The 26886-nt window shown below is 41.9% G+C and overlaps 2 protein-coding genes across 3 annotated transcripts in view; one reads left to right on the top strand and one right to left on the bottom strand.

Annotated features, from left to right (window-relative positions):
- Positions 1 to 19004, bottom strand: part of matn4 (matrilin 4) — a 74115-nt gene extending 55111 nt beyond the window's left edge. For both annotated transcript variants that reach the window (XM_072556215.1, XM_072556216.1), the window contains exon 1: positions 18622 to 19004. The gene's annotated coding sequence lies outside the window, so the exon portion shown is untranslated. The remainder of the gene's footprint in view (positions 1 to 18621) is intronic.
- Positions 1 to 26886, top strand: part of rbpjl (recombination signal binding protein for immunoglobulin kappa J region-like) — a 74505-nt gene that overhangs the window by 12127 nt on the left and 35492 nt on the right. Inside the window, exon 3 of the mRNA XM_072556037.1 lies at positions 18572 to 18725. Within this exon, the coding sequence (XP_072412138.1) occupies positions 18572 to 18725 (154 nt within the window). The remainder of the gene's footprint in view (positions 1 to 18571; positions 18726 to 26886) is intronic.

The raw sequence follows: 26886 nt of genomic DNA, 5'->3' as shown, positions 1-26886 counted from the left end.
TCATAGGTGAATTATTAGCTTTATTTTAATAACTAAGAATTGTAACCTTTGGGCTCTGTGACATAGTCCTGATCTAAATTATGTTTATGCATTGTACTAGCATCGATTCGAACCAGACAGGCAGTGTACAACTGTAAAACCTGTAGGAGTTATTTGAATTAGAAGCATTCTTGTGAGGGAGTTGAATTTTTGAGCACCAAAACCCTACTTGGGTACAAAAAAAGAAATTGCTGGGAAGACTCAGCAGGTCTGGCAGCATCTAGGGACAGAAAGCAGAGTTAATGTTTAGGTCCTGTGACCCTTCAGAACATTTCTGAAGAAACGGCCCCCATTCTGAGCTACTAGATTAGATTCCCTACAGTGTGGAAACAGGCCTTTTGGCCCAACAAGTCCACACTGACCCTCTGAAGAGTAACCCACTCAGACTCATTTCCCTGCATTTACTCCCGACTAATGCACCTAACACTATTGGCAAATTAGCATGTTTTATTGACCTGGCCTACACATCTTTTGGAACGTGGGAGGAAACCGGAGCACCCGGAGGAAACCCATGCAGATGTGGGGAGAATGTGCAAACTCCGCACAGACAGTCGCCTGAGGTCAGAATCGACCCCAGGTCCCTGGTGCTGTGAGGCAGCAGTGCTAACCACTGAGCCGCTGTGCCGCTATTGATTCTCCCAGGCTGACCTCTACCATTCCATTGTCTGCTTGATTGCTGTTCTCTCTCTCTCTCTCTCTCTCTGGGCTCCATTTCCACCTACCGTTTACTCCCCGTCCTCCTCCCTCTCAAACCAACTTCTTCCTCGCTACGGTCAGTTCTGAAGAAGGGTCACTGGACCTGAAACGCTAACTCTGTTTTCTCTCCTCAGATTTTTTTCCAGCAATTTCTGGTTTGTTTCTGATTTCCAGCATCCACGGTTCTTTTTTTAAAAATCTATTTGTTTAGTGTCCTACTCAGGTGTTGTCCTAACTTACTTGTTGTAACCAATCATCCTGGCTTAAAGATAAAAGATAAAAGAGCAAAAATAAAATGATTCTTACATCAAACAGTCCAGGGATATATGAAGTGCATGAGATTATTATATTTACTCTGCGCACTCAATGTAGATAAGTGGATACTTAATGGTGTAGCATTTGCAGTATTGACAAGGGAGATTATGAATTATACATTACCAAATGGAAAACTGGTGTGCAATGTTCTTTTGTAACAGAAAGGTATATACACAATGAAGTAACTTTAATAGAATAACACAATTGCTTCACTTATTTATCTTTATAGACTTCTTGGAAGTTCAGATGAGACCCCACCAGAAAGTTGTTTAAAAATGGGTTTTTGCTGCTGTCTCTGTCCCTGCTAAAATGCTTTCACAAATATATTGATGGCACCCAATCCTACCGTAATGCTGCAATGTTGCCATCAAGTATCATGTTTCTTACCTGGCATCCAGGGATGAGCAGAAATCTGTTCCAGTGAAATATTTGAAAAACTGAGGTTGTGGGCCTGGATTTCTGCCCAGCCGGATTGTCCGGGACCTCTTTAAGCCTGTTCTGGTAGTTCTCACTGGTGCAGAATTAGGGCACAAGGAAGCAACCTGCATGTGTCACTCCCTAACTCTTACTGGCTCCATTGTTGGCGGCGGGGGGGGGGGGGGGGGGGGGGGGGGGGGGGGGGGAGGAAGGAGGGGGGAGAGGAAGGTGGGGGGGGGGAGGGGGGGTGGTGGAAGGGAGGTCGGGAGTGGGCAATTTAATGCAATCTGCCCAGGGACAGGTCCTTTCCCATAAAGCAGGAGAAAGTGAGGACACTCTCAGAGTCGAGACTGCGGTGCCAGAAAAGCACAGCAGGTCAGGCAGCATCCGAGGAGCAGGAGAATCAACGTTTCGGGCATTAGTGCTTCATCAGGAATCCTTTCGATTCTCCTGCTCCTCGGATGCTGCCGGACTGGCTGTGCTCTTTCTCATAAAGCTCCAATTTCTTCTTGTTTTCAATTTCAAGTTGCCTATCGTCATCATTCTCTTTCCGTTTTTTAGTCTACATCTTCTGTTCTTTGTTCAGTCAACTCCTACACCATGTTCTTAAGCCAGCCCAACTTTGGTTGTTTTTTGGTAATATTTATTGATGGGCTTTCCTTCTTTACCATTCTGAAATCTTGTCATTGCTCTTTTAATCTCCCCAACTGGAAACATAGAAAATAAGTGCAGGAGTAGGCCATTCAGCCCTTGAAGCCTGTTTCCCCCATTCAATATGATCACAGCTGATCATCCAACTTAGTCTCCTGTTCCTGCTTTCTCCCCATACCCTTTGATCCCTTTGGCCCCAAGAACTACATCCTAACTCCTTCTTGAAAATATTCAATGTTTTAGTCTCAACTGTTTTCTGTTGAAAAGAATTCCACAGGCTCACCACTCTCTGGGTGAAGACATTTCTCCTTATCTCAGTCCTAAATGGCCCACCCTGTATCCTTAGACTGTGACCCCCTGGTTCTGAACATACCAGTCATTGGGTTCCACTCTATCCTTCACCATAACCACAGTACACAACTTTCTAGTCTTTGGATCTTTTTTCAAAGATCATGTTTCAGCTTTGGACATTGGAAAACCCAGATCATTGTCTTGATAGTTCCATTTTTTTTTCTTGACAATTCCCAAGCTGAGCAATTCTTTATCGTTTTAATATTGGGATTATTTTACTTTCTTTGTTTATTTTGGTTCATTAATCTTGGTGTCTAATTTCATTTCTGAAGATTACGTTTATGAAGCATTGGCAACCACTCACGAACAAGTTTAATTGTGCACCTAGGAAATTCCATGTCGCTGGTCATGAGTCCTGCATGTCCTCATGTGGTTGATGATCTCAATCTCAGAGTTGCACCTCCAACTACTCCTTGGCTGGTGTTTCCTGAGTTGTGTGTGCCCCATATTCCTCATGTTAAATGCCATGGATTAATCATTTGTGTTTAAACCTTTTTGCCAAGTTTAGATTTTAATTGTAACGCTCCTCTTTTAGGATAAAGTCTTCAAGTGGACTCAACTGGTCAGATATAAATATATACAGATAATGTGTGAATGATATCAGTTGGAGGTGGGTGGGGGGGGGGGGGGTTGGAGTGGAGGAATGAAATGATCTTGTTACAACTGTACACATCTGGAGGACTGTACACCGTTTTGTTTGTCACTTTTACAAAAGGCTCAAAAGGCCTCAGAGGCACATCAGGGAAGGATCAGTGAATTGTTCCCTGGGGAATGAAGTTCTACGATTAGAGATTGAGCAAACTAGAATCATAAAGTCCTGTGGAAGCAGGCCATTCAGCCCATAACAGAAGAGCATCCCACTTAGACCCACTCCCCAACTGGAGACCACCAATGCCTCCAGGTTCCCCTCCAGGTAACACAGTGCCCTGTCTTGGCTATAGTTTGACTGCTCCTTCACCACCGTTGATCTCCTTACATATCGGCAATGTAGGAACGTCTCCACCGTCCTGCCCATGACAGTTCAAGTCCTGCTATTATCCTCTTACGTTGGGCAATAATGCCATCTTGTCTGTGATGGCCATATCCTGAGAATAAAGATTAATGCTTTTTGCTGCATTTATAGGATCTGATAATTCTTAGCATATGATTTGGGGGCCCCTACATGGGGCCTTCAATGAATGATGCTTCAAGCGAATACACATGTGTTTTTTATAGGTTATCATAGAATCCCTACAATGTGGGAAGCAGGCCATTCGGCCCATTCACCCTCCAAAGTGGGTCCCACCTCGAACCAACCCAATCTACGTAACGCTGCATTTCCCATGGCCAATCAACCTAACCTGCGTTGTGGGAGGAAACTGGAGCACCCAGAGGAAACCCATACAAACTCTGCACTGATAACACCCAACTCTGGAATTGAATCCAGGTCCCTGGCACTGTAAGGCAGCAGTGCTAACCACTGAACCATGAGGCCACCCCATTGTCTGGAGCTATACAAAACGACCTGGAATATGGACCTGGACCTGGTAAGGTAACATAGTTTAGTCAACCTATTCAAAATTGTCATTCATTTTGAGAAGATTAACATTTCCATGTAAATAGTGAATCAAGGAATATTATAGACTATTTCTCCCCCTATATCAGAAACAGATTTCTAAAACATTAAAATGCATGAGGAAGAAATCATTTTGGCATTGGCAGTCGCTGAACATTTCCTTTCATGCAACAAATCTCTAAGAAATAAAGAGGAAAAGTTTTGGATTTTGGAAACTGGGTCTGTAGCTTTCTAAATACCGTGTACATCACCAACCTCATCTTTAATAATCAGTAGCAACAATGAGAGATTCCTCAGTTAAAGGACAAAGGAGCAAGCTTGTGACTTTTTTTTAGTTTGCAATATTTTATTGGAGAAAATGAAACAGAATTTAAGTAATTTTCATTTTGTTTTTGACACTAAAATAGAATAACAACCTTTATACGATAAAAACAATTTATTGAAGATGTTGTTGATCTGAAATAAAAGCAGAAAGTGCAGGAAATATCATATGTTTGGCAACATGGGTGGAGAGAGAAACAGAGTTAGGTTTCAAGTGGGACATGATTCATTTTCAGAGCTCCCAAGTTGAGAAGTCCTGAAGAAGATTCATACTGGACTTAAAATGTTAAATCTATTTCTCTCTTCATAGATGCTGTTGAGTCTCTCCAGTGTTTAAAGGTAGTTCAATTCGAGACATCAGTTGAATAATTTACATACGTAACATTGGAATGATTATCCTTTTAATGCAGGATGCTCCTTTTGCTGTTATACTCCCAGATCAATTGCAGAACTTGATAAAAATTGGAACAAGAAAAGTTTGCTCAGTTGTTAGTGTGAGAGTTATAGAGATGTGCAGCACAGAAGCAGACCCTTCAGTCCAACACATCCACGCCAACTAGATATCTTAAATTAATCTAGTCCATTTGCTGGCATTTGGCCCATATCTCTCTCAACCCTTCGTATGCATGTACTCATCCAGATGCCCATTAAATGTTGTAATTGTACCAGCCTCCATCACTTCCTCTGGCAGCTCATTCCATACACGCACCACCCTCTACATGAAAAGGTTGCCCATTAGATCCCTTTTAAATCTTTCCTCTCTCACCCTAAACCTATGCCCTCTAGTTCTGGATTCCCTAACACTGGAAAAAACCTTGGCTATTCAACCTATCCATACTCCTCGTGATTTTATAAACCTCTATATGGGCACCCCTCAGCACCCAAAGCTCCATAGAAAACTGCCCCAGTCTATTCAGCCTCTCACAATAGATCAAACCTTCCAGCCCTGGCAACATCCTTATAAATCTTTTTGGCACTCTTTCAAGTTTAATCAAGATGGAGGACAGGAGAAAATTGTGGCTGCAAGAGTTCCTTCTTTTTGAGGCATTTTCAGCGTTGGAGCTGACTTCCTCGAATTCTGGAAGCACTAATTACTGCTTTATAAGCTGTTGCATTGTTTTTGAACTTTGGGGAAAAATAAAATCAAAATGACGGCTCTTTAAAAAGGAGGAAGACAAACAAAGGACAGTGACCACACGGGTAGTGAGTCAAAAGGAGAAAGAAACCTACACTTCTGTCTGACCCAGCAGTGAACCTGCTCAACTACTGCCTTTCTGAATATTGGAGTTTGTTCTAAAAGAAATAAACCAGCAGCAAAATTTATAGCTGACCTATGTGTGGGAGCTCATAGGAGGGGAGCAGCTCAGTGACTTTTTAAAGTGTAACCTTTTTCTTCTGTGAATCTACAATAGTGAGTAGAGCGGGTTTTTTTTATTATATGTTATTATTTAGATTTGTCTCTTGATTAAACTTTAAAAATATAAAATCATAGGTCGTCAGTTAGTCTGGAGTGGAGTTTTTAGAGCAGTGAGACTGTGCTATTTTCTGGGTCTGTAGATTGTTAAAGTGCAAAAATGTGCTTCCCGTTGGAGTGGGAGATTAGGGACAGTTTCCATGTTTGCAGGAAATGTGTTTGGTTGCGAATCTTACTGGATTGTACGGATCGGTTGGGGCAGCAGTTGGAGCCAATGAGGAATTTACAGGAGCTAGAGAGTGTGATGCAGGGAGGGAGATAAACCAAAGATACAGTCAAGTTGATGAGTGACCTACAGTAAAGGTAAGGGAGGGAAGCAGGTGGTGCAGGAGTCTCCTGTGGCTATCCCTATTTCAAACATGTATGCTGTTCTGGAAAATATAGGGGTGCTGGACCCTCAGGTGAATGTAACAATGACAGCCAAGTTCCTGATACCAAGATCGGCTCAAATGGAATGAGGGGTATGCCAGGTTCCAAGCGATCGATTGTAATAGGAGACTTTCTAGTCCAAGGCACAGACAGACATTTCTGTGGCTGACAACAAGCAATCAGAATGGTGTGTTGCCTCCTTGGAGTCATGATCTAAGATATCTCAGAGAGGGTGCAGAATATTCTCAAAGGGGATCATTGTACGCAATGGAACTAACAACATAGGAAGTGAAAAGGACAAGATTCTGAAGAGAGAACATAGGAAGTCAGGCAAGAATTTAAAAAAGAGTCTTTGAGAGTAGTAATATCTGGATTACTCCTGGTACTACATGAGTTGGGGAGGGTAGGAATAGGAGGATATAGTGGATGAATGCCTGGCTGAGGAGCTGGTGCAGGAGAGAAGGATTCACATTTTTGGATCATTGGAATGTCTCCTGGGATAAAAGTGACCTGTATAAGAAGGATGGATTGCACTTGTGTTGGAAGGGGGGGTAATATATTATCAGGGAGATTTGCTAGAGATGCTCAGGAAGCTTTTAAACTAGTAAAGGTTGGGGGCGAGGGGAGATGGAGGGGTGACTCCACTTTCAAGGAACATAGAACATAGAAAAATACAGTGCAGTACAGGCCCTTTGGCCCTCGATGTTGCGCCGATCCAAGCCCACCTAACCTACACTAGCCCACTATCCTCCATATGCCTATCCAATGCCCGTTTAAATGCCCATAAAGAGGGAGAGTCCACCACTGCTACTGGCAGGGCATTCCATGAACTCACGACTCACTGAGTAATGAATCTACCCCTAACATCTGTCCTATACCTACCACCCCTTAATTTAAAGCTATGCCCCCTCGTAATAGCTGACTCCATATGCGGAAAAAGGTTCTCATGGTCAACCCTATCTAAACCCCTAATCATTTTGTACACCTCTATCAAGTCACCCCTAAACCTTCTTTTCTCCAATAAAAACAGCCCCAAGTGCCTCAGCCTTTCCTCATACGATCTTCCTACCATACCAGGCAACATCCTGGTAAACCTCCTCTGCACCCGTTCCAGTGCCTCCACATCCTTCCTATAGTATGGCGACCAAAACTGCACACAATACTCCAGATGCGGCCGCACCAGAGTCTTATACAACTGCAACATGACCTCAGGACTCCGGAACTCAATTCCTCTACCAATAAAAGCCAGTACACCATATGCCTTCTTCACAACACTATTTACCTGGGTGGCAACTTTCAGAGATCTGTGTACATGGACACCAAGATCCCTCTGCTCATCCACACTACCAAGTATCTAACCATTAGCCCAGTACCCCATCTTCTTGTTACTCTTACCAAAGTGAATCACTTCACACTTACCTACATTGAACTCCATTTGCCACCTTTCTGCCCAGCTCTGCAGCTTATCTATATCCCGCTGTAATCTGCCACATCCTTCCTCACTGTCAACAACTCCACCGACTTTTGTATCATCCGCAAACTTGCTCACCCAACCTTCTAGCCCCTCCTCCAGGTCATTTATAAAAATGACAAACAGCAATGGTCCCAAAACAGATCCTTGTGGAACACCGCTAGTAACTGCACTCCAAGATGAACCTTTACCATCAACTACTACCCTCTGTCTTCTTCCAGCCAGCCAATTCCTAATCCAAACCTCCAATTCACCCTCAATGCCATACCTCTGTATTTTTTGCAGTAGCCTATCATGGGGGAACTATGAACCCACATCCCAAATCTTTTTGTTCACCAAAACTGCCCAGCACCCTACCATTTAAGTGTACAAATTCTGCCTTGATTTGCCTTTCCAAAATGCAGCATCTCATATTTATTTAAATTAAACTCCATCCGCTGCTCCTTGGTTCATGTCCATCTGATCAAGATCCCGTTGTACTCTGAGGTAACCTTCTTTGCTGTCCACTACACCTCCAATTTTGGTGTCATCTGCAAACTTACTAACCATTTCTCTTATATTCACATCTAAATCATTTATGTAAATGACAAAAAGCAGTGGACCCAGCATTGATCCTTGCAGCACACCACTGCTCACAGGCCTCCAGTTGAAAAACAATCCATCACCACCACCCTCTGTCTCCTACCTTCAAACCAATTTTGTATCAAAATGGCTTGCTTTCCCTGGATTCCATGTGATCTAACCTTGTTAACCAGTCCACCATGCAAACCTTGTGGAATGCCTTGCTGACATCCATATGGACAATGTCCACTGCTCTGCCTTCATCAATCTTCTTTGTCACTTGTTCAAAAAACTCAATCAAGTTAGTGAGATGCTATTTCCCATGCACGAAGCTATGCTGCTTATCCCTAATCCATCATTTCCTTTCCAAATACACGTAAATCCTGTCTCTAAGAGTCCCCTCCAACAAGTTACCCACTTCTGATGTCAGACTTACCAGTCTATAGTTCCCTGGCTTGTCCTTACCACCTCTCTTAAAAAGTGGCACAATGGTTGGCCACCCTCCAGTCTTCTGGCACCTCACCTGTGGCTATCGATGATACAAATATCTCAGCAAGGGATCCAGCGATCACTTCCCTAGCTTCCCAGTGTTCTGGAATAGATCTGATCAGGTCCTGGGGATTTATCCACCTTTCTGCTTTTTATGACATCCAGCACCTCTTCCTCTGTAATGTGGATACTTTTCAAGCTATCACTATTCATTTTTCCACGTTCCCTAGCTTCCATATCCTTCTCCATAGTAAATACTGATGCGAGATACTTGTTTACCATCTCATGCAGTTCCACACATAGGCAGCCTTATGGATCTTTAAGGGGCCCTATTCTCTTGCTTGATACTCTTTTGCTCTTAATATGTTTTGCCCTTGGTAGATTCTCCTTTACCCTATTTGCCTAAGTTATCTCATGTCCCGTTTTTTGACTGCCTGATTTCCCTCTCAGATATTCCCTTATACTCCGAGGGATTCACTTGATCTCAGTTGTCAATACCTCCCATAAGGTCCTCCTTTTTCTTGACCACTGCCTCAATTTCTCTAGTCATCCAGCATTCCCTACACCTATCAGCTTCGTTCTTCACCCTAACAGAAACATACTACCTCTGAACTCCTATTATCTCATTCTTAAAGGCCTCCCACTTTCCATCAAAATTGACCTTACTCCAATTTAGAACTTTAACTTTTAGATCAGGTGTATCTTTCTCCACAACTATTTTAAAATTAACAGAATTATGATCGCTGACCCCAAAGTGTTCCCCACTGACACCTCAATCACTTGTTTTTCCTTATTCCCCAGCAGAAGGTCAGGTTTTGCTCTTTCTCTAGTAGGTACATCCGCAATATGAATATGAAATTTTTCTTGTACATACTTAACAAATTCCTCTCCATCCAAGCCCTTAACATTATGGCAGTCCCAGTCTGTTTGGAAACTTAAATCCTCTACCATTACAACTATATCATTCTTAAAGATATCTGAGATCACAGTGCTGTTAATATAAGATGACAAATATTGGCTTAACATAGCTTGCACAGGACTGTTACTGTACAAATAGCACTTTAGCCCACAGAAAACTATTTTCACACCAAAACCCGTTAACACTTGTCATTTTAACCCATGTGGAGAAACACTTCAAATAATTGCATGTGACTGCTATAAATGATCATATAGCAAAGACATCTGGATCTCATCTCACAGAGGTCTTACTGTTACAGCTCTATGTTACCTAAAGTGAGCCAACTTTTCCCTTGATCAATAACAATATACACTATCACTTCTTGCAATGTAAAACATCCCAAGGAGCCACATGTGGGAACTAATGGACAAAATCTGACACCTAGTCACAAAAGGAGATATTAGGACAGATGAATGAGGGAGGTTTTAAAGAATAGAGAGATAGGCTTACAGGGAATTTTAGGGAAGGAATTCTAGAGCTCGGCGGTTGAAGGCAAAGTGGGTTGGAAGATGTAAAAGGGAGGGGTAAGAGCCTAGAGAGTGGAGAAAAGCAGAGATCTTGGAGGATTGTAGAGTGGAAGAGGCTTTGAGTGGAGATGGTGGCATAGTGGTAATGTCACTGGACTGATGATCCAGAACCCTAAGCTAATCTTCTGGGGAAATGGTTTTGAATCCTGCCTTGGTGAAATTTGAATTCAATAATAATGGTAACCATGGAGCCACTGTTGACTGTTATATAGACATACAGCACAGAAGCAGAGCCTTCGGTCCAATTTGTCCATGCCAACAAGACATCTCAATCTGATCCAGTCCCATTATGGTCCATATGCCTCTAACCCCTTCCTATTCATGTTCCAATTCAGATGCCTTTTAAATATTGTAAGTGTATCTCCTCCACCACTTCCTCTGGCAGCTCTTCTAAGCATGCACCACTCTCTGTATAAAAATGTTACTCCTCAGGTCCTTAATAAATCTTTTTCCTCTCACATTAAAACTATGCACTCTAGTTTTGGACTCCCCAACCCTGGGGAAAAGACCTTGACTATTCACACTATCCATGCCGCTCATGATTTTATAACCTCCATAAGGTCACCCTTCAACCTTCAATATTCCAGCCTGTTCAGCCACTCCTTAGAACTCAAACCCTCCAGTTCTGGCAGCATCCTTGTAAATCTTTTATGCACCCTCTCAAGTTTAGCAACATCCTTCCTAGTAGGATCAAACAATCACCCGGTTCAGTGATGTGAAATCTGCCATCCTTATCTGCTCTGGCCCCCATGTGACTCCAGACCCACAGCAATATGGTTGACTCTTAACTGCTCTCTGGGCAATTAGGGCAATAAAAGCTGGCCCAGTCAGCAATGTTCACATTCTATGACGAAACTTTAAAAAAATGGGTAGAGAGTGGTTGAGATTTTTAAAAATGGAGGTGTTTCTGAACTGAGAGCTAGAGACAGTCAGCTGCATTCTAACTACCAAGATTCACTTGAAAAAAAACAAATGGGATTACAACTGTTTCACATTGCTCCTCAAACCCCTGTGCTGATATTTCTTTGCATTTCTGATCTGACACGATGCTCTACAAGTACCTGACACAAATCTAAAATCACCAAAAAAACAGGCAACTTGACAGAGTCCACGTGTGAAATCAGTTGCAGCCTCCTAATATACTCAACATGAACACGATGTTCCCACTGAAATTTCATCTTTTTGTGTTCTTATGCCATATTTGAAACCTGTTTGAAAGATATCATGTGCCTTCTATAAGTTGTACGCTCTCTCTGCCCCTATCGAACCAGTAGAAATTCAACTCCAAATTGAAGTATTGCTTGAATACTCCACAAAAAAAATCCTAACCCACCAGCCCTCAAAACAAACGGTTAAATACCCCTTCCTTAGTTCTTCAGCTGCCGTTTGGGATGCCAAGGTGGTGGCACATTTCTCAGGTACAGATTTCAGATATTTAATATCTTATACAGAATTCACATGAAAGGATATAATTCCCTAAGCATGATTCCAACTCAACACGTAGAGCCTCAGTACGGTCACAACTGAACAACATGATCTTCAGGTACTAGTGAAATTTGGTGTACGTGATCTATATGGACTTCAGTAAGGCATTCGACAAGGTTCCCCATGGGAGACTGGTTAGCAAGGTTAGATCTCGTGGAGTACAGGGAGAACTAGCCATTTGGATACAGAACTGGCTCAAAGGTAGAAGACAGAGGGTGGTGGTGGAGGGCTGTTTTTCAGACTGGAGGCCTGTGACCAGTGGAGTGCCACAAGGATCGGTCCTGGGTCCACTACTTTTTGTCATTTTTATAAATGATTTAGATGTGAACATAGGAGGTATAATTAGTAAGTTTGCAGATGACACCAAAATTGGAAGTGGAGTGGACAGCGAAGAAGGTTATCTCAGATTACAATGGGATCTTGATCAGATGGGCCAGTGGGCTAATGGCAGATGGAGTTTAACTTAGGTTTTGCATTGTGGGAAAGCAAATCTTAGCAGGACTTATACAGTTAATGGTAAAGTCCTAGAGAGTGTTGCTGAACAAAGAGACTTTGGAGTGCAGTTTCATAACTCCTTGGAGGTAGAATCGCAGGTAGATAGGATAGTGAATAAGGCGTTTGGTATGCTTTCCTTTATTGGTCAGAGTATTGAGTACAGGAGTTGGGAGGTCATGTTGCAGCTGTACTGGATGTTGGTTAAGCCACTTTTGGAATATTGCATGCAATTCTGGTCTCATTCCTATCGGAAGGATATTGTGAAACTTGAAAAAGTTCAGAAAAGATTTCCAAGGATGTTGCTAGGGTTGCAGGATTTGAGCTATTAGGAGAGGCTGAACAGGCTGGGGCTGTTTTCCCTGGAGTGTCGGAGGCTGAGGGGTGACCTCACTGAGATTTATAAAATCATGAGGGGCATAGTTAGGATAAATAGGCAAAGTCTCTTCCCTGGGGTGAGAGAGTCCAGAAGTAGAGGGCATAGGTTTAGGGTGAGAGGGGAAAGATATAAAAGAGACCTAAGGGGCAACTTTTTCACGCAGAGGGTGGTACGTGTTTTAATGAGCTGCTAGAGGAAGTGGTGGAGGCTGTACAATTGAACATTTAAAAGGTATCTGGTAAGTGGAATTAGATTAGGTTGGGATATCTGGTCAGTATAGACAAGTTGGACTGAAGGATCTGTTTCCGTGCTGTACATCACTCTGACTCGATTAGATTAGATTACTTACAGTGCGGAAACAGGCCCTTCGGCCCAACAAGTCCACACCGCCCCACCGAAGCGCAACCCACCCATACCCCTACATCTACCCCTTACCTAACGCTACGGACAATTTAGCATGGCCAATTCACCTGCCCTGCAAATCTTTGGACTGTGGGAGGAAACTGGAGCACCCGGAGGAAACCCACGCAGACACTGGGAGAATGTGCAATGTGCAAACTCCACACAGTCAGTCGCCTGAGGTGGGAATTGAACCCGGATCTCTGGCGCTGTGAGGCAGCAGTGCTAACCACTGTGCCACCGTGCCGCCCAATAACACTATGACACTATGACTATTATTATATTTGGATTTTATATACTTTGTACATAATAAAATATTTATATATGCATCAAAGTGTCTAACATAACTGATGATGTTATACACTGGAGTAAAGAGAAGGAAATTAATGAAAGACTTGGAATGGTCCACAAAACCAGATATCTCAACGTGTTTCATAGCCAATTAAGAGCTTTTGAAGTGTTGTAATCTAGGAATCATAACTGTTAATTTCCACACAGCAAGCTCCCACAGGCAGGAACACACACAGCTACATAATCAGTTTTCACAATATTTTTACATTAATACAGAATTAATATGGGCCAGATTACCAGATGGTGTGGGCCTTGGTTTAACATCTCACAGAAAGCCTAGCACTGTGGACAGTGCTGCACCTGTTCGCACTGCACAGGAGTGTTAGCCTTGAATCCCAGGCCAGGCTCTGGGTTAGGATTTTCTGGCACGTAGGCAACTCTGTTACCAATGGAGCTGCAGTTGTCATCTCATCTTGTTGAATATTGACCATGCATAACTGGTAGAAATTAGATCTGGATGCACTGAGCCATCCATCTGGATACCTTGAACTACAGAAACAATGCATTCAATAGCAGTGATAACCCAAGACTTTTTAATTAATGAATGCACATAGTGAACAAATTAATTCTGATGTCAGTCTCTCTATGAATCCAAATGCTGACATGAGTGATCTTTGATTTCTTTGGCTTTGCTGTCTCCCTTTTATTGTTTTAAAACAAAATAATTTATTCTATTTCATACCAAGTGGAAGGAACTAGCTTTTGTTCCTGCCTCTTGAGTCACTGCTGAGGCTCTAATATTCCCAGTGTGAGTACTGAGGGAGTGCTGCATGCTCAGAGGCATTGGTTTATAGATTTGATGTTAAATTGAGGCCCATCTGTCTGCTTTATTGTAAATGGTTCCATACTGCTCTTTTGAAGAATGGAAGGGGAGACGATCCCCGTATCCTTCCTAACAATATCTCTCAATCAACATCAATAAAACAGATCATCTGCTCATAATCCCATTGTTATTTATGAGAGCTTGCTGTTATGAGAACTGGCAATTGCATTTCCTATTTTAACAACAGAGACTGACCTTCCATAAGGTAGACATTGCATATAGGGACATCCTGAGTTTGTGAGAGGCATTGTGTAACCAGAAATCTTTCTTAGTTTGGTTGTTTTCACTGGCAATAACATTCAAATAAATATTCCTCTATGTGCAATTCTCAGTTTGCAGGTACCACATTAACCTGTAGCCCATTCGCATTCCATATATTGTAGGTGTGTAGAAGGGGAACAGAGGGCTACTGGCTCTGGCTGGTGGGACCCCTGTCTCCAAATACACAACCTTACACAATCTGCTAACTAGAAGAGATGGTGGCGCAGTGATAATGTCACTGGAATAGGAAGTCAGTGGCCTGGGCTAATGCCTCAGGGGCACCAGTTTATATACTACCAAGCAGCTGATGATATTTCAATCTGAAATTGAAACCCAGTCCCAGAAATGGTGACCACGAAATGACCATTGATTGTTGTAAAAATCCATCTGGTTCACTATTGTCCTTAAGGGCTGGAAATCTACTATCGCCACCGGTCTGGCCTACATGTGACTCTAGACCCAGAGCAATGTAGTTGACTCATAACAGCCCTCTGAGATGGCCTAGCAACGTGCCTTAGTTCAAGAAAGTGGCTTTCTTAATGGGTAGCAAATACTGGTCAGGCCATGAAAGAATTAAAATAACAAACACCATCTTGGTGAAGGAATGACTTTGTTTCAGAGTTCACGTTCTTTGTCATTAATCACTGGACACCAGTTTTGTGGACAACCTATTCTGTTATTAATAGAGAAACAGAGTACAAAATCAAGGGGACTACACTAAACTTTCACAACTCACAAATTAGATCCCAGCTGAAGTATTGAGTTCATCGTATGGCGGGAAAGAATATGAAGGTTTACCCGAAAAGTTGGAGGAATGGGAGTGTTTACTTACACAAAGTGACTAGCGAAACTGGTGTGTGTTCTCCCTTGAGCACGGAAAATGGAACAAGATTTAATAGATATGTTCAAAACGAAGTTGACTGAGCAAATAAGAAGAACCATTTTTTCATGGTAAGGGAGTTCCTAACCAGAGGACACAGATCAATGGTAATTAATGAAAAAACCTGAGACCAAAAGTTATATATTTTTAAAATGCAGTGAATAGTTGGGATGTGGAATGTGTTGTCTGAAAGGGCAGTGAAAGCCAATTGAATAGGAACTTTCAAAAGAAAATTGTGTAAAAAATAATTGAAAAGGAAAAGAATGTGAGGCTATGGAGAAATAAGAGAGAGGGACTAATCTTTAAAAAAAAATCATCAAATGAGTTCTGAATGTTGCTAGATCAGTATTTATTGCCCATCCCTAATTTCTCCTGAGAAGGTGCTAGGGACCACCTTTGTGAACAACTGCAGTCCATTTGGCATAGGTACACCCACAGTGATATTGAGGAGGGAGATCTGGGATTTCGACTTAGACACCAAGAAGGAATGACAAATTAGTTCCAAGTCAATCAGGATAGCACTTTTTCAAAGGACTGGACAGGCACAATGGAACAGATGACTTGTACCACACCATGATGTGATGTGGTAACTCAAATATGCCTTTTTAAATTATTAGATAAGATAGGGAGTGGCCTTTGAAGAGTAACAATGACTCAGTATTTGCCAGGGAGCAGTTTTAACATGAAAAATGCACCATTTAGATATTGAGTTGAGCAAAAACTTAAACCAATCAGTCCTCCTCTTGAGTAAAATATTTTAAACAGGTGTGTTCATTCTGAAGTTTGAATGCAGTGTGCAGCCTGAAAACAGTTTGAGGTGAATGACAGCTTTGTGATTATATCTGAAGTACAATTAAAGTTAGCTAGGCAGAAGTGGGTACTGCAGATGCTGGAGATTAGAGTCAAGGTTAGAGTGGTGCTGGTCTTTTGTCCAAAACATCAATTTTCCTGCTCCTCGGATGCTGCCTGACCTGCTGTGCTTTTCCAGCACCACTCTAATCTTGACAACTAAAGTCAGTACAACTAAAGGCTGGAACAACTCTGAAATTGTAGCAAAGGTTTTCCACATGAATACTATAACCTTGAAGGTTTCCTGCTTTATTTACAAAATTAATATGAAATTGGAATGTCTGAGGATAAAGGAAGAGCCTATTGTAAGAGCAGAACAAGTATCCCAAGTCATACCTGAATTGAAATGTTTTTAAAATGGATTGTGATGGAATTTGACGGTGCCCACCAGTTTAAAGCTCCACTGAGCATTGAAATTTATGAAGCACTGGAGACTATTCAGCCCAATAGTCTAATTTTGTTTTTAAAGTTATGTTTGTGTTCCAGACAGTTCCATCCTTCCCTCTCTAGGAAATAATTTCTCTCCATCTACCCCGTGTCAAATCCTTTAATTGCTCACTTAGCTCACCCCACTTGTGTGTCTTTTATGCTCAAATGAATTGGTCAGACCACATTTGGATTATTGTGTTCATGCCTGGACACCTTAGTTAAGGAAGGGTGGGGTGCCATGGTGGCTCAGTGGTTAGCACTGATGCCTCACAGCGCCAGGGCCCTGGGTTCAATTCCAACCTCAGATGACTGTCTGTGTGGAGTTTTCACATTCTCCAGTGTCTGTGTGGGTTTCCTCTGGGTGCTCCGGTTTCCTCCCACAGTCCAAAGATGTGCAGGTCAGGTGAATTGGCCATGCTAAGTTGTCTATGGAAATGAAGGCTAGATGGATTAGCCATGGGAATTGCAGGGATATGGGGTGGGGTGGGGGGAGGCATGTGTAGCGGGATGCTCTTTGAAGGGTCATTCTGGACTTAATGGGATGAATGGTCTGCTTCCACACTACAGCGATTCTACAAAGGATGTTAAAGTCCTGAAGGAAGTACAAGGGAGATTTATGAGAATGATACCAGGGATGAAGGATTTTAGGTTAGCACTGATGCCTCACAGTGCCAGAGACCTGGGTTCAATTCCCGACTCAGGCGACTGACTGTGTGGAGTTTGCACATTCTCCCCGTGTCTGCATGGGTTTCCTCCAGGTGCTCCGGTTTCCTCCCACAGTCCAAAGATGTGCAGTTCAGGTGAATTGGCCATGGTAAATTGCCCAGAGTGTTAGGTAAAGGGGTAAATGTATGGGAATGGGTGGGTTACGCTTTGGCGGAGCGGTGTGGACTTGTTGGGCCAAAGGGCCTGTTTCCACACTGTAAGTAATCTAATCTAATCTAATCTAATATAAGGAAAGATTATAGAAATTGGGTTTATTGTCTTTGGAGCAGAGAAGATTAACAGTTGATCTTACTGATGTGTTCAGAATAATGAATAATTTTGGCAGAGTAAAGAAAGATATTCCGTTTTCACTAGCTGGTATGTTTGTAACTAGGGGTCACAATTTCAAGATTGTCAGCGAGAGAATTAGGAATGAGATGGGGAGAAACTTCTTCACTCAGAGAGTTGTTAGGATTTGGAATGGACTGCCTAGGGGAGTGGTGGAGGTGAATTCCATTTGAGGTTTCAAGAGAGAACTGGATATGTATTTGAAAGGGATAAATGTAGAGGGCTATGGCGAGAATGGGACCAGTTGGGTAGCTCTTTCAAGTGCTGGTACAGGTATAATGGGTCGAATGGTCTCCTGTAAAGTAAAATTCTGACTCAATTAATTCAAAATTCATCCAGATAATCAACCCTTTTAAAAACCCCTGCATCATTCCAGGAATATTATATTCCTGTGCTTTCCATTATTTAGCATTTGCAAACATAGGACATGTGTTCAGCTATGTCTTGAGATACCCTGAGAACAGTATGTACAATAATAAGCAACCCATTGCAAAGTTGCAAGAAGGTCCGTTAATTTATATATTCCTACAAAGCAAATACTAATTATAAACAAAGTAAATGCTGAAAAAGAATATCCAGCTCTTCAGTCTCTCCGACACAGAGACCCAAGGGAGGGAAACAGAGCTCACTCTCTGAGTTCATTCACAATTATTTTGTATGCTGTTGTTTGAGATCCCACTACATTATCCTGAACTGCATTACTCTAAACCGATTGCTTTCTCCAACAGGAGCAGTGCCCAGAGGTGCGACTTGCTCAAGAATCTTTTAAGTCTATTTTTATCTGTGTACATCACTTTCCTTTCAGGCAAATAGAACGTATTCAAATCTAAGGCAGTCCCTTTTGGAATAAGTGGCTTTTTCGTTCTCGCTGTAAATTGTCTCTCTGTGCCCAGCCCCGGAACAATCATGCTCAGAGAAGAATGAAGTACTTATCAGAAATAAACTCTCGCTCACTCCCCATCCTCTTTCCACTTAGCCCTGGTCCGAGATGCTTCAGTACCTACCCCAGCGGGAGCACACACTCACCTGATCCGGGCTGGGAGCGCTGAAAGGCGGCACAGGATCCCGATCGAACCGCTGGGAGAGACGGATGGCGATAGAAACTTCTTCCGGGCAGACTTGTGGCAGAGGTAAGATAATTCTATTATTTTTAAAAAACTATATATGTATTTTAAAAAAAGACCACGAGTGTTTGCTTCAATTAATTAAAAAAAACACAGACACACATTCCCGGAGATATTCTCCAGTTAGTAACCTCTGGGATTCCAATGAATGAATGGATATCAGATGCAAAATTTCAGGAAGAATATACGAGGTTAAAACTCCTCTCTTTCTGCCTGACCTACTCAAATAAATCTGCGGGTGGGGTTCTTGTCCCGGAGTAGAAGGGTAGGAATGTTGGGCAGATTTTTAATACATTGCCTCAGCCAGGGGTAAGTTAGCCCCTCCTTCTGGAATGCTCCATAGGGTCAGGGATCAGAGCAGTTTGGATGAATGTCCCATTGAAAACCCACTGGGCGAACGTTAGACACTGTCTAGGATTTCTTGCAGAGAGTCAGCGACACAGAAAGCTGGCTGCAGAGCTGAAATTCATTGGCAGGAATTATTCTGAAACTGTAAAGCCGATACTGAAACAAAATAGATAGATTTTCTGTACCACATTATTGGTCAAGGGAATTCCTCTGAGAATTGTGGTTCTGTCAATGGAGTCCATTTATTGCCGATTTGGGAAAACTAACAAACATTTTTTTGTTGTGCACTAAAATTTAAATGTCGACTTTTCAGAGCAGAATTAACCTTGTAAGCTCCACTCCATACCTGTATATATTTTGGAAGGTTATCGTGTTGTCAGGAGATAGATACTGCAAAAACCAAGGACCCAAGCAACAATTTAGCGCTCATACATTAGCTTGCTATCTCACCATGGATGAGTTGAAAAATGTGGTGCTGGAAAAACACAACAGGCCAGGCAGCATTCGAGGAGCAGGAGAATCGATGTTTCGGGCATGAGGAAGAGCTGTCTGACCCGCGTCCAGCATTTGTTGTTTTCAATTCAGCAATAGTGCTGAAGACTTATGCTCTAGAACTAACCCTGCCCGTAGACAAGCTATTTCAGTACAGCTACAACACTGGCTATGGGTTTGGTCAGTTCATTTAGCAGAACTTGTGACACAGTGATGTGGGTTCAATTCCTGCACCAGCTGAGGCTACCATGAAAGACTCTCTTTAACCTCTCCCCTCACAGTGGCACGGTGACCCTCAGGTTAAACCACCACCAGTTGTCTCTCTCCAGTGAGAGAGCAGCCCTGTAGTCTGGTAAGACTATGGCAACTTTACCTTTACAATGATGGCATCTATCTGACAATGGGAAAACATTTACAGGTATGTTCTGTTCACAAAAAAGCAAGATGAAACTAATCTGGCCAATTACCACTCTATCAGTCTACTCTCGATAATCAGTGATGGAAGATCTTGCAAACAGTGGGATGAAGTAGTACTTAGAGAGTAATAATCTGCTCACAAACAAAAAACAGAAATTGCTGGAGAAATCTAATAGGTCTGTGGGTTGAAATGTCTACTGATTTTCTACAGATGCTGTCCGATCTGCTGAGTTTTTCCAACAGTTTTTATTTGCATCTGCAGTTCTTTAATAATTCTTTAAAAGTTTGCCCAGTTTGGGTTCTGCAAGGATTATTTGGCCTCAGCTCACCTCACAGCCTTAACCGAAACATGTGCACAAGAGCTCATATGAATTGAAAGTGACTCCCAATTAATGTCAAGGCAGCATTTAACTGAATGTGGCTTTGGGGGTGCTTGCAAAGTGAAAGTGAATGGAAAAAGTGGGGAAATCATTGTTTGTTGGACTCATACCTGGCACAAGGGAAGATGTTTGTGATTGTTGGAGATCAATCATCTCAGTCCCAGGACATCACTGCAAGGGTTCCAAGATCCTGTGAATTAACTTTTAAAGAATTTCAGGAATATTATTCTGCTTTCATAAAAATATTTGAAGTATTATTATTCCTTGCCCAATCTTGGTGTTACCAAAGTAAAAATTATTTCATAGTTTTTTTCAGTATGATGGAATCAAATTAATACTTTTGAAAAATGAAATAAGCTCAGAAAAACACACAGGATGGGAAAACATCAAATGCCAATTGTGAGAGCAGCACAGTAAATAAGACAGGAAGAGTGTTCTAGCTGTTTTTGAATACAGTAGGGTGTTCCCTCAGTGTGTTTATAAAATTACAAGCAGATAGTGGAGAGAGAACTGATGCCATTGTCAGGGGTCCTGGGAAAACAGACCAATCTGGAGCACTGGTCCAGAAGTCTCAACCCACTAACATCTCCCCCTCGCCCTACATAGATCTTCCATCACTTACAGTAGACAGCCATCTTCCCCATCCCCTCCATCTGCAACCACTACCTCCAACTTGGAAAATCACTCTTAGGTGGAATCCTTTCTCTGGGAATGGTGAATATTTGAAGTAAAAGAAAGACATCTCGGTCTTTGAGATGATTTTCTCCAGCTGAGGTGAAAGTTAGTCTTAGAGATGCTGACTGGCCTGTGTTCTTTTCTGTTTTTGATCTGCTTTAGTTGGGAAGGAGTGTTGAAGCCACCAGAAGTTGACTGGTAATTAACATATTCCTGGTGAAGGGCTTTTGCTTGAAACGTCGATTTTCCTGCTCCTTGGATGCTTCCCAACCAGCTGTGCTTTTCCAGCACCACTCTAATCTAGACTCTGATTTCCAGCATCTGCAGTCCTCACTTTTGCCTGGTAATTAACATAAGAGACTTACAACTCAGACGACAAGCACTCTCCCACCATGGTCTGCAATGATGTTCCATGTTATCATTGCTGGGTTAGGACCAGTAAATGACCATAAGAAGCTGTCATTTTGTTTGAAGAACCCATCTGTTCATTAATGGGAAAGAGATAGGCTGTCTCACACTTGATTAGATTACATGGGATTCTCGGCCCTTGCTATATAGTTGACCTTTAATATTCTGAGGACAGTGAGGGATGGGCTTTATTTGCTGCTACTTTATTTGAAGTTATCCACAGTCCAAGAATGAATTTCTATTTTTATTCATTCATTAAATTTGGGCATTATTAGCTGGGCTAGCACTTAGTGTTCATTGTAAGTTATGCTTGAGGACATGATGGTGAGCTTTTCTCTTGAAGTGCTGCAGTCCAGTTGGTGTAGGTAGACCCAAAATACTGGCGGGGAGGGAGTTTCAGGATTTTGAACCGGTGACCACCAGAAGGGGAGTGGCTTGGAAGGGAGCTTGCAGATGGGCTGTTCCCATGTCCTCTGGTTGGTAGTGTTTATGAGCTTGGAAGGTACTGTCAAAAGAGTTATCTGTTGTGCATTGTGTAGTTGGTGTACATTGCTGCTACTGGTGTTGGTGGCAGAGGAGGTGGGTGTTTGCCGATGTGCCACTGAAGTGGACTGCCTTGCCCTGGATGGTGTCAAGCTTCTTGCCTACTGTTAGTGCTGCACTCATCCAGGCAAACAGGGAGTATCCATTATACTCCTGACTTGTATTTTGTGTGGTGCAACTATTGGCCTTTGGTGTTTAAGACAGATCTCCCCACTGCCTTGCTCGAAATGGGATATTCTGAATCTGAAAGGGCTGGCTGAACAATGTGATGTCTAAACTGTCACCATGATTTGGGATCCTACTCTGTAGATCAGGAAACTGAAAAGTTGAGTTTTCCATTTGAACTTGCTAGTCTCTGACTTTCCATTTGCTGTCTTTAATCGTCATGAAAATATGCGTAGGCAAGTGGAGAAGCAAAAGTCAATCACTACCATGAAATATGAATTGATGGTTTATAAAATGCCTGAAGGTATATATCCTTATCCATTTAAATTACTTTTTAAGGCAGCTAAACAGATTAAGTCTGAATTAATTCACTTGAGGTATTGAGCTGTCCCTGACATTTATTAAATTTACAAAGCACTTTGAAACAACATCTAATGTAAGTCTAATATGGAATTCAAATGAAGGCTTTTTTTTATAAAGCCTCACATGTACTTAGATCATCATAATATATCAATAAAAATGTGATAAAAAGCCTTTTGGTTATCATATGTGAATCACAGAATAAATGAAGAATTGTTGCTATCTGATAAAGCAGGAACATTAGAACATAGATTGTAGAACACTACAGCACAGTACAGGCCGTTCGGCCCTTGATGTCGTGCCGACCTGTGGAGCCAATCTGAAGCTCATCTATCCTACACTATTCCATTTTCATTCAATGACCATTTAAGTGCCCTTAAAGTTAGCGAGATACTAATTTAATAAATATTGTTTTATTGATATTTCTGTCTGTGAGTGAGAATGCCAGGAAGTGTTAGTCTGAATATTAAACTACTTTAAAGCACAAAAAGAGACCATTCAGCCCATTTGTGCTAGCTCTTTGAGCTATCTGATTAGTTTTACTTCCCTTGCTCTTTCCCCATGATCATGTATTTTTTTCCTGTTTAAGCTTTTATCCAATTCTCTATTCAAATTTACTATTGAATCTTCCATTAAGAAAAATAACTCACTGTATGAAAAATAGCTCTTCATTTCAGCTCTGGGTCTGTATTGTCAATTTATCCATGCCTTTTAATCCCTGACTAGCTGGTAGAAACAGGATATATATTTCACCATTTATAATGTTCCACAGTTTCTTGGGTCAGCTGGAATTAAGTAGCATCAACTTGAATTAGTTTTTAAAAAAAATTGTTCATGTAGTTGTTGCATAATTTATTGGTCCATCCCTAATTGCCTTAAGAGAGATTAAGAATCGATCGCATTTCTCTGGATCTGGAGTTGCAGGTAGTCCAGATCCATGTATGAATGGTAGATTTCCTTCCCTAAAGGGCATTAGTGAACCAGTGGGGTTTTTATGAACATGGTCACCCTTAGACCTCACTTTTCCTTCTATATTTTTATTGAATTCAATTCGATTCAAATATCACTATTTGCCATTCGAACTTATGTCCCAAGAACATTAAGTTGGGTTCTGGATTGTTACACTGTCACGTTTAATTTAGGAGAAGATGATTTGCAGAGATGTAGAAGGATAAAATGGGGACATATCATGGTATGGCCTGAAGTTCAACTCAATAAGGCTTTGCGTTTGGGACTAAAACGACTGCTTTACCCTTCCCTGAGCTCACGTGGGGAAAAAGCCATCTCTGATGACAAGGCAATATGTGCAGCTTTGGCAGTATCACACACATTTAATAAATAAATAAGAGTTACAAAAATGACCAGGGGACCTGAAGATAATGATGCAATGTTGTGGGCTTTTTCTTTGTTTGGGTGAAGGGGTGTCATTCATCAGAACCTAGAAAAATCTGGGGTGCATCAAGAATTCTTATTAGGTTAGATTAGATTACTTACAGTGTGGAAACAGGCCCTTCGGCCCAACAAGTCCACACCAACCCGCCAAAGCGCAACCCATCCCCCTACGTTTACCCCTTCACCTAACACTACAGGCAACTTAGCACGGTCAATTCACCTAACCTGCAGGTTTTTTGGATTGTGGGAGGAAACTGCAGCATCTGGAGGAAACCCATGCAGACACGGGGAGAATGTGCAAACTCCACACAGAGAGTCGCCTGAGGCGGGAATTGAATCCGGGTCTCTGGCGCTGTGAGGTAGCAGTGCTAACCACTATGCCACCGTGCCGCCCATAAATTCTTAGGGAACTCTGATAAAACATGGAGAATATTAGCAAAGTTGAAATGAAGTAGCACAAGATGTTGAGAGCAAGTTTGCAATTTCTTTAAGAACCTGTGGACTGTAGAAAGGATAATGAGATTGATTGGATAGCTGATTAATCACTGTGGCCTACATCGTTCTGTGTGATTCTATATCGCTAATCAAGGAACTTTGTAGTTTTGCGATATTTGAAAATGATGATTACTTTTAGGAGACAGATCGTGAGACCTTACACAGTGGGGAATGGAGGTGGGAGAAGGTTAGGTTTGTACATTGCAACTTGGAGATAAAAAGGAGCAAGGAACTTCAGCGGCAAACAATAATGGCTTTATAGAACATCTTTTATTGCAGACTGGTCTTATGGGACTTGAAAAAAATGATTCAAACATGTCACATTGAACCAAAGAAGGAAATCTTATAGGAGAGTGACTTAAAGCTTGGTGCAAGTGACAAGGTTTAGTGCAGAATCCTAAATGAGCAGAGAGAGAGAGAGAGGCTCGGTGCACAGAGTTGAGCTGAAATGTGCAGGTGTTAATGGAGCGATGTAGAGAACTGGGGGATGCTTGAGAAGCCAGTGTTGAATGAACACAGTGTTCTTGGAGAGTTGTAAGCCCATCGTAGTATCAACAAAATAGAGACAAGAAACATTGGCGCAGACAGTGAGTTGTACGTTCCCACATATACTGTCAACATTAGCTGCTGTACTTGAGACTGTCTTATGATCAGTGCTTCAGAGCCCAACACTGAAGTCTGGAGTCACTCCTCTGATTGAGATCATATAACAAACTAAATCATCTGAAACCCTAAATACAGCTTATTTCAGGAGTGACTCACAGTGATAACACTGCTACACTTTTGAAGCCTGGGACGATGTATAAATAATTCTTAAGCAGTTTCAAATAATCTGGCGCCCACTGTACAGACATAAAACCCACAGTTACTGGGTTTCTGTCTTTTGGTATTGAGGCAGTCAACATGAACCCTGTTGAAGTTATTAATTTCAGCCTATATGTTAATATCATATTTATAAAGAGATAGTCTTTGTATTAATTTAGTGACTTACCACTGCATGCCTGTGTGTACCCCTTCCATGTGTTTTTATTAATCCCTACATAGAGTCCGCACTGATCCTCCAAATAGCATCCCACCCAGATCCACCTTATCCCTGTAACCCTGCACTCCCCAAAGCTAACCCACCTAACCTATACAATGGGCAATTTAGCATGGCCAGTCTACATAACCTACTCATCTTTGGACCGTGGGAGGAAACCCACACAGACTCGGGGAGAATGTGCAAACTTCACATACATAATCACCCGAGGGTGGAATCAAACCTGGGTCCCTGGTGCTGTGAGGCACCAGCACTAACCACTGAGCCATTGTGCTGCCCCATGCTGATGCCTTACAGATGATGGTGATTCAGTTGCTGTGCTCAGCCAGAAGTGAAGGCTAGTGAGGTTGGACTCAGCTCTGTTTTCATGAATGTGTGGAATAACTATCCTACGCTGATTACTGTTTCTTCATAGTCCCATTTCAACCCCATTCTTTATCTCTATCCATTCTATAAAGATTGTTTTTCTCAATTTATATTCCTCCAAAATATAAACTGGGAAAAATGGAAATTTGGACTCTGTATTGCAAAGAATGTTCAAAGTATATTGTTTTTTGTTCACACTGAAAGGTCTCATAATTCTTGGAGAATTTGGATTTGAAACTTTAGTCAATCTTGTTGGCTCCAATACTGGCTTAAAAAGCTATTCAGCAACAACAGTGAATTGGTTTTCAGTTGCAGGCTATCACAGACCTGAGAAGATAGTTGCACTCAGACTGACAAAATCCAGAAGACCAACACAGGTCCCTGTCTCTCTCCCTCTGTGTGTGGAAGAAAACTGGCACTCAAGGTCTCTGAAAAGCAAGATATCGAATTCAAGCAAAGACCTAAGTCTAACTGACCGGCTACTGACTTGAGAAAATTCTATGGTTGACAACGAAGTGATATGATCATCAAAAAGAACTGTGAGGAAGTCACCTCATTCCACATTTATGATTTGGTCTCTTGATTCACAGAATTTGTTCCTTCTTGCTTATGTTTTCTCTTCTAGATACATTTCCAGAACTGTTGCCTTATCTGTCCTGTTTGTGAATGAATACATCTGTGGTTGGGTTTCAAGAGGATATAGGTTAAATTTTCATGGTCCTACTTAATAATCCATTTTGTTACATGTTAAAGGATAACTTTGTCTTTAACTGTTATTTTTGTTGATGAAAACCTTGTTTGCAGCCAAAGTCAAGCGAGTAACCATCTTAATGACTCAAATGATCATTTATACATGTGTGACGGTGTGTTGAATAGTGGGGCTTGGTTACCCAGTGAACTCCTCCCATCAGGGTCACGGAAATTCCCAATCACAACTTGTTGCCTCTCCTCAGCTCTATCCTAACCCAATCATTATTTTATTCTGAATTGAATTGAATTGAATTTATTGTCACATGTACCGTGGCACAGTGAAAGGCTTTGTCTTGCGAGCAATACAGGCAGATCACAGAGTTAAGTAACATAGATA

The sequence above is a fragment of the Chiloscyllium punctatum genome, chromosome 37 (genome assembly GCF_047496795.1).
Source record: "Chiloscyllium punctatum isolate Juve2018m chromosome 37, sChiPun1.3, whole genome shotgun sequence".
Lineage (NCBI taxonomy): Eukaryota > Metazoa > Chordata > Chondrichthyes > Orectolobiformes > Hemiscylliidae > Chiloscyllium > Chiloscyllium punctatum.
Note: the sequence above shows the minus strand (reverse complement) of the source record. Positions and strands in the feature narration are given on the sequence as shown.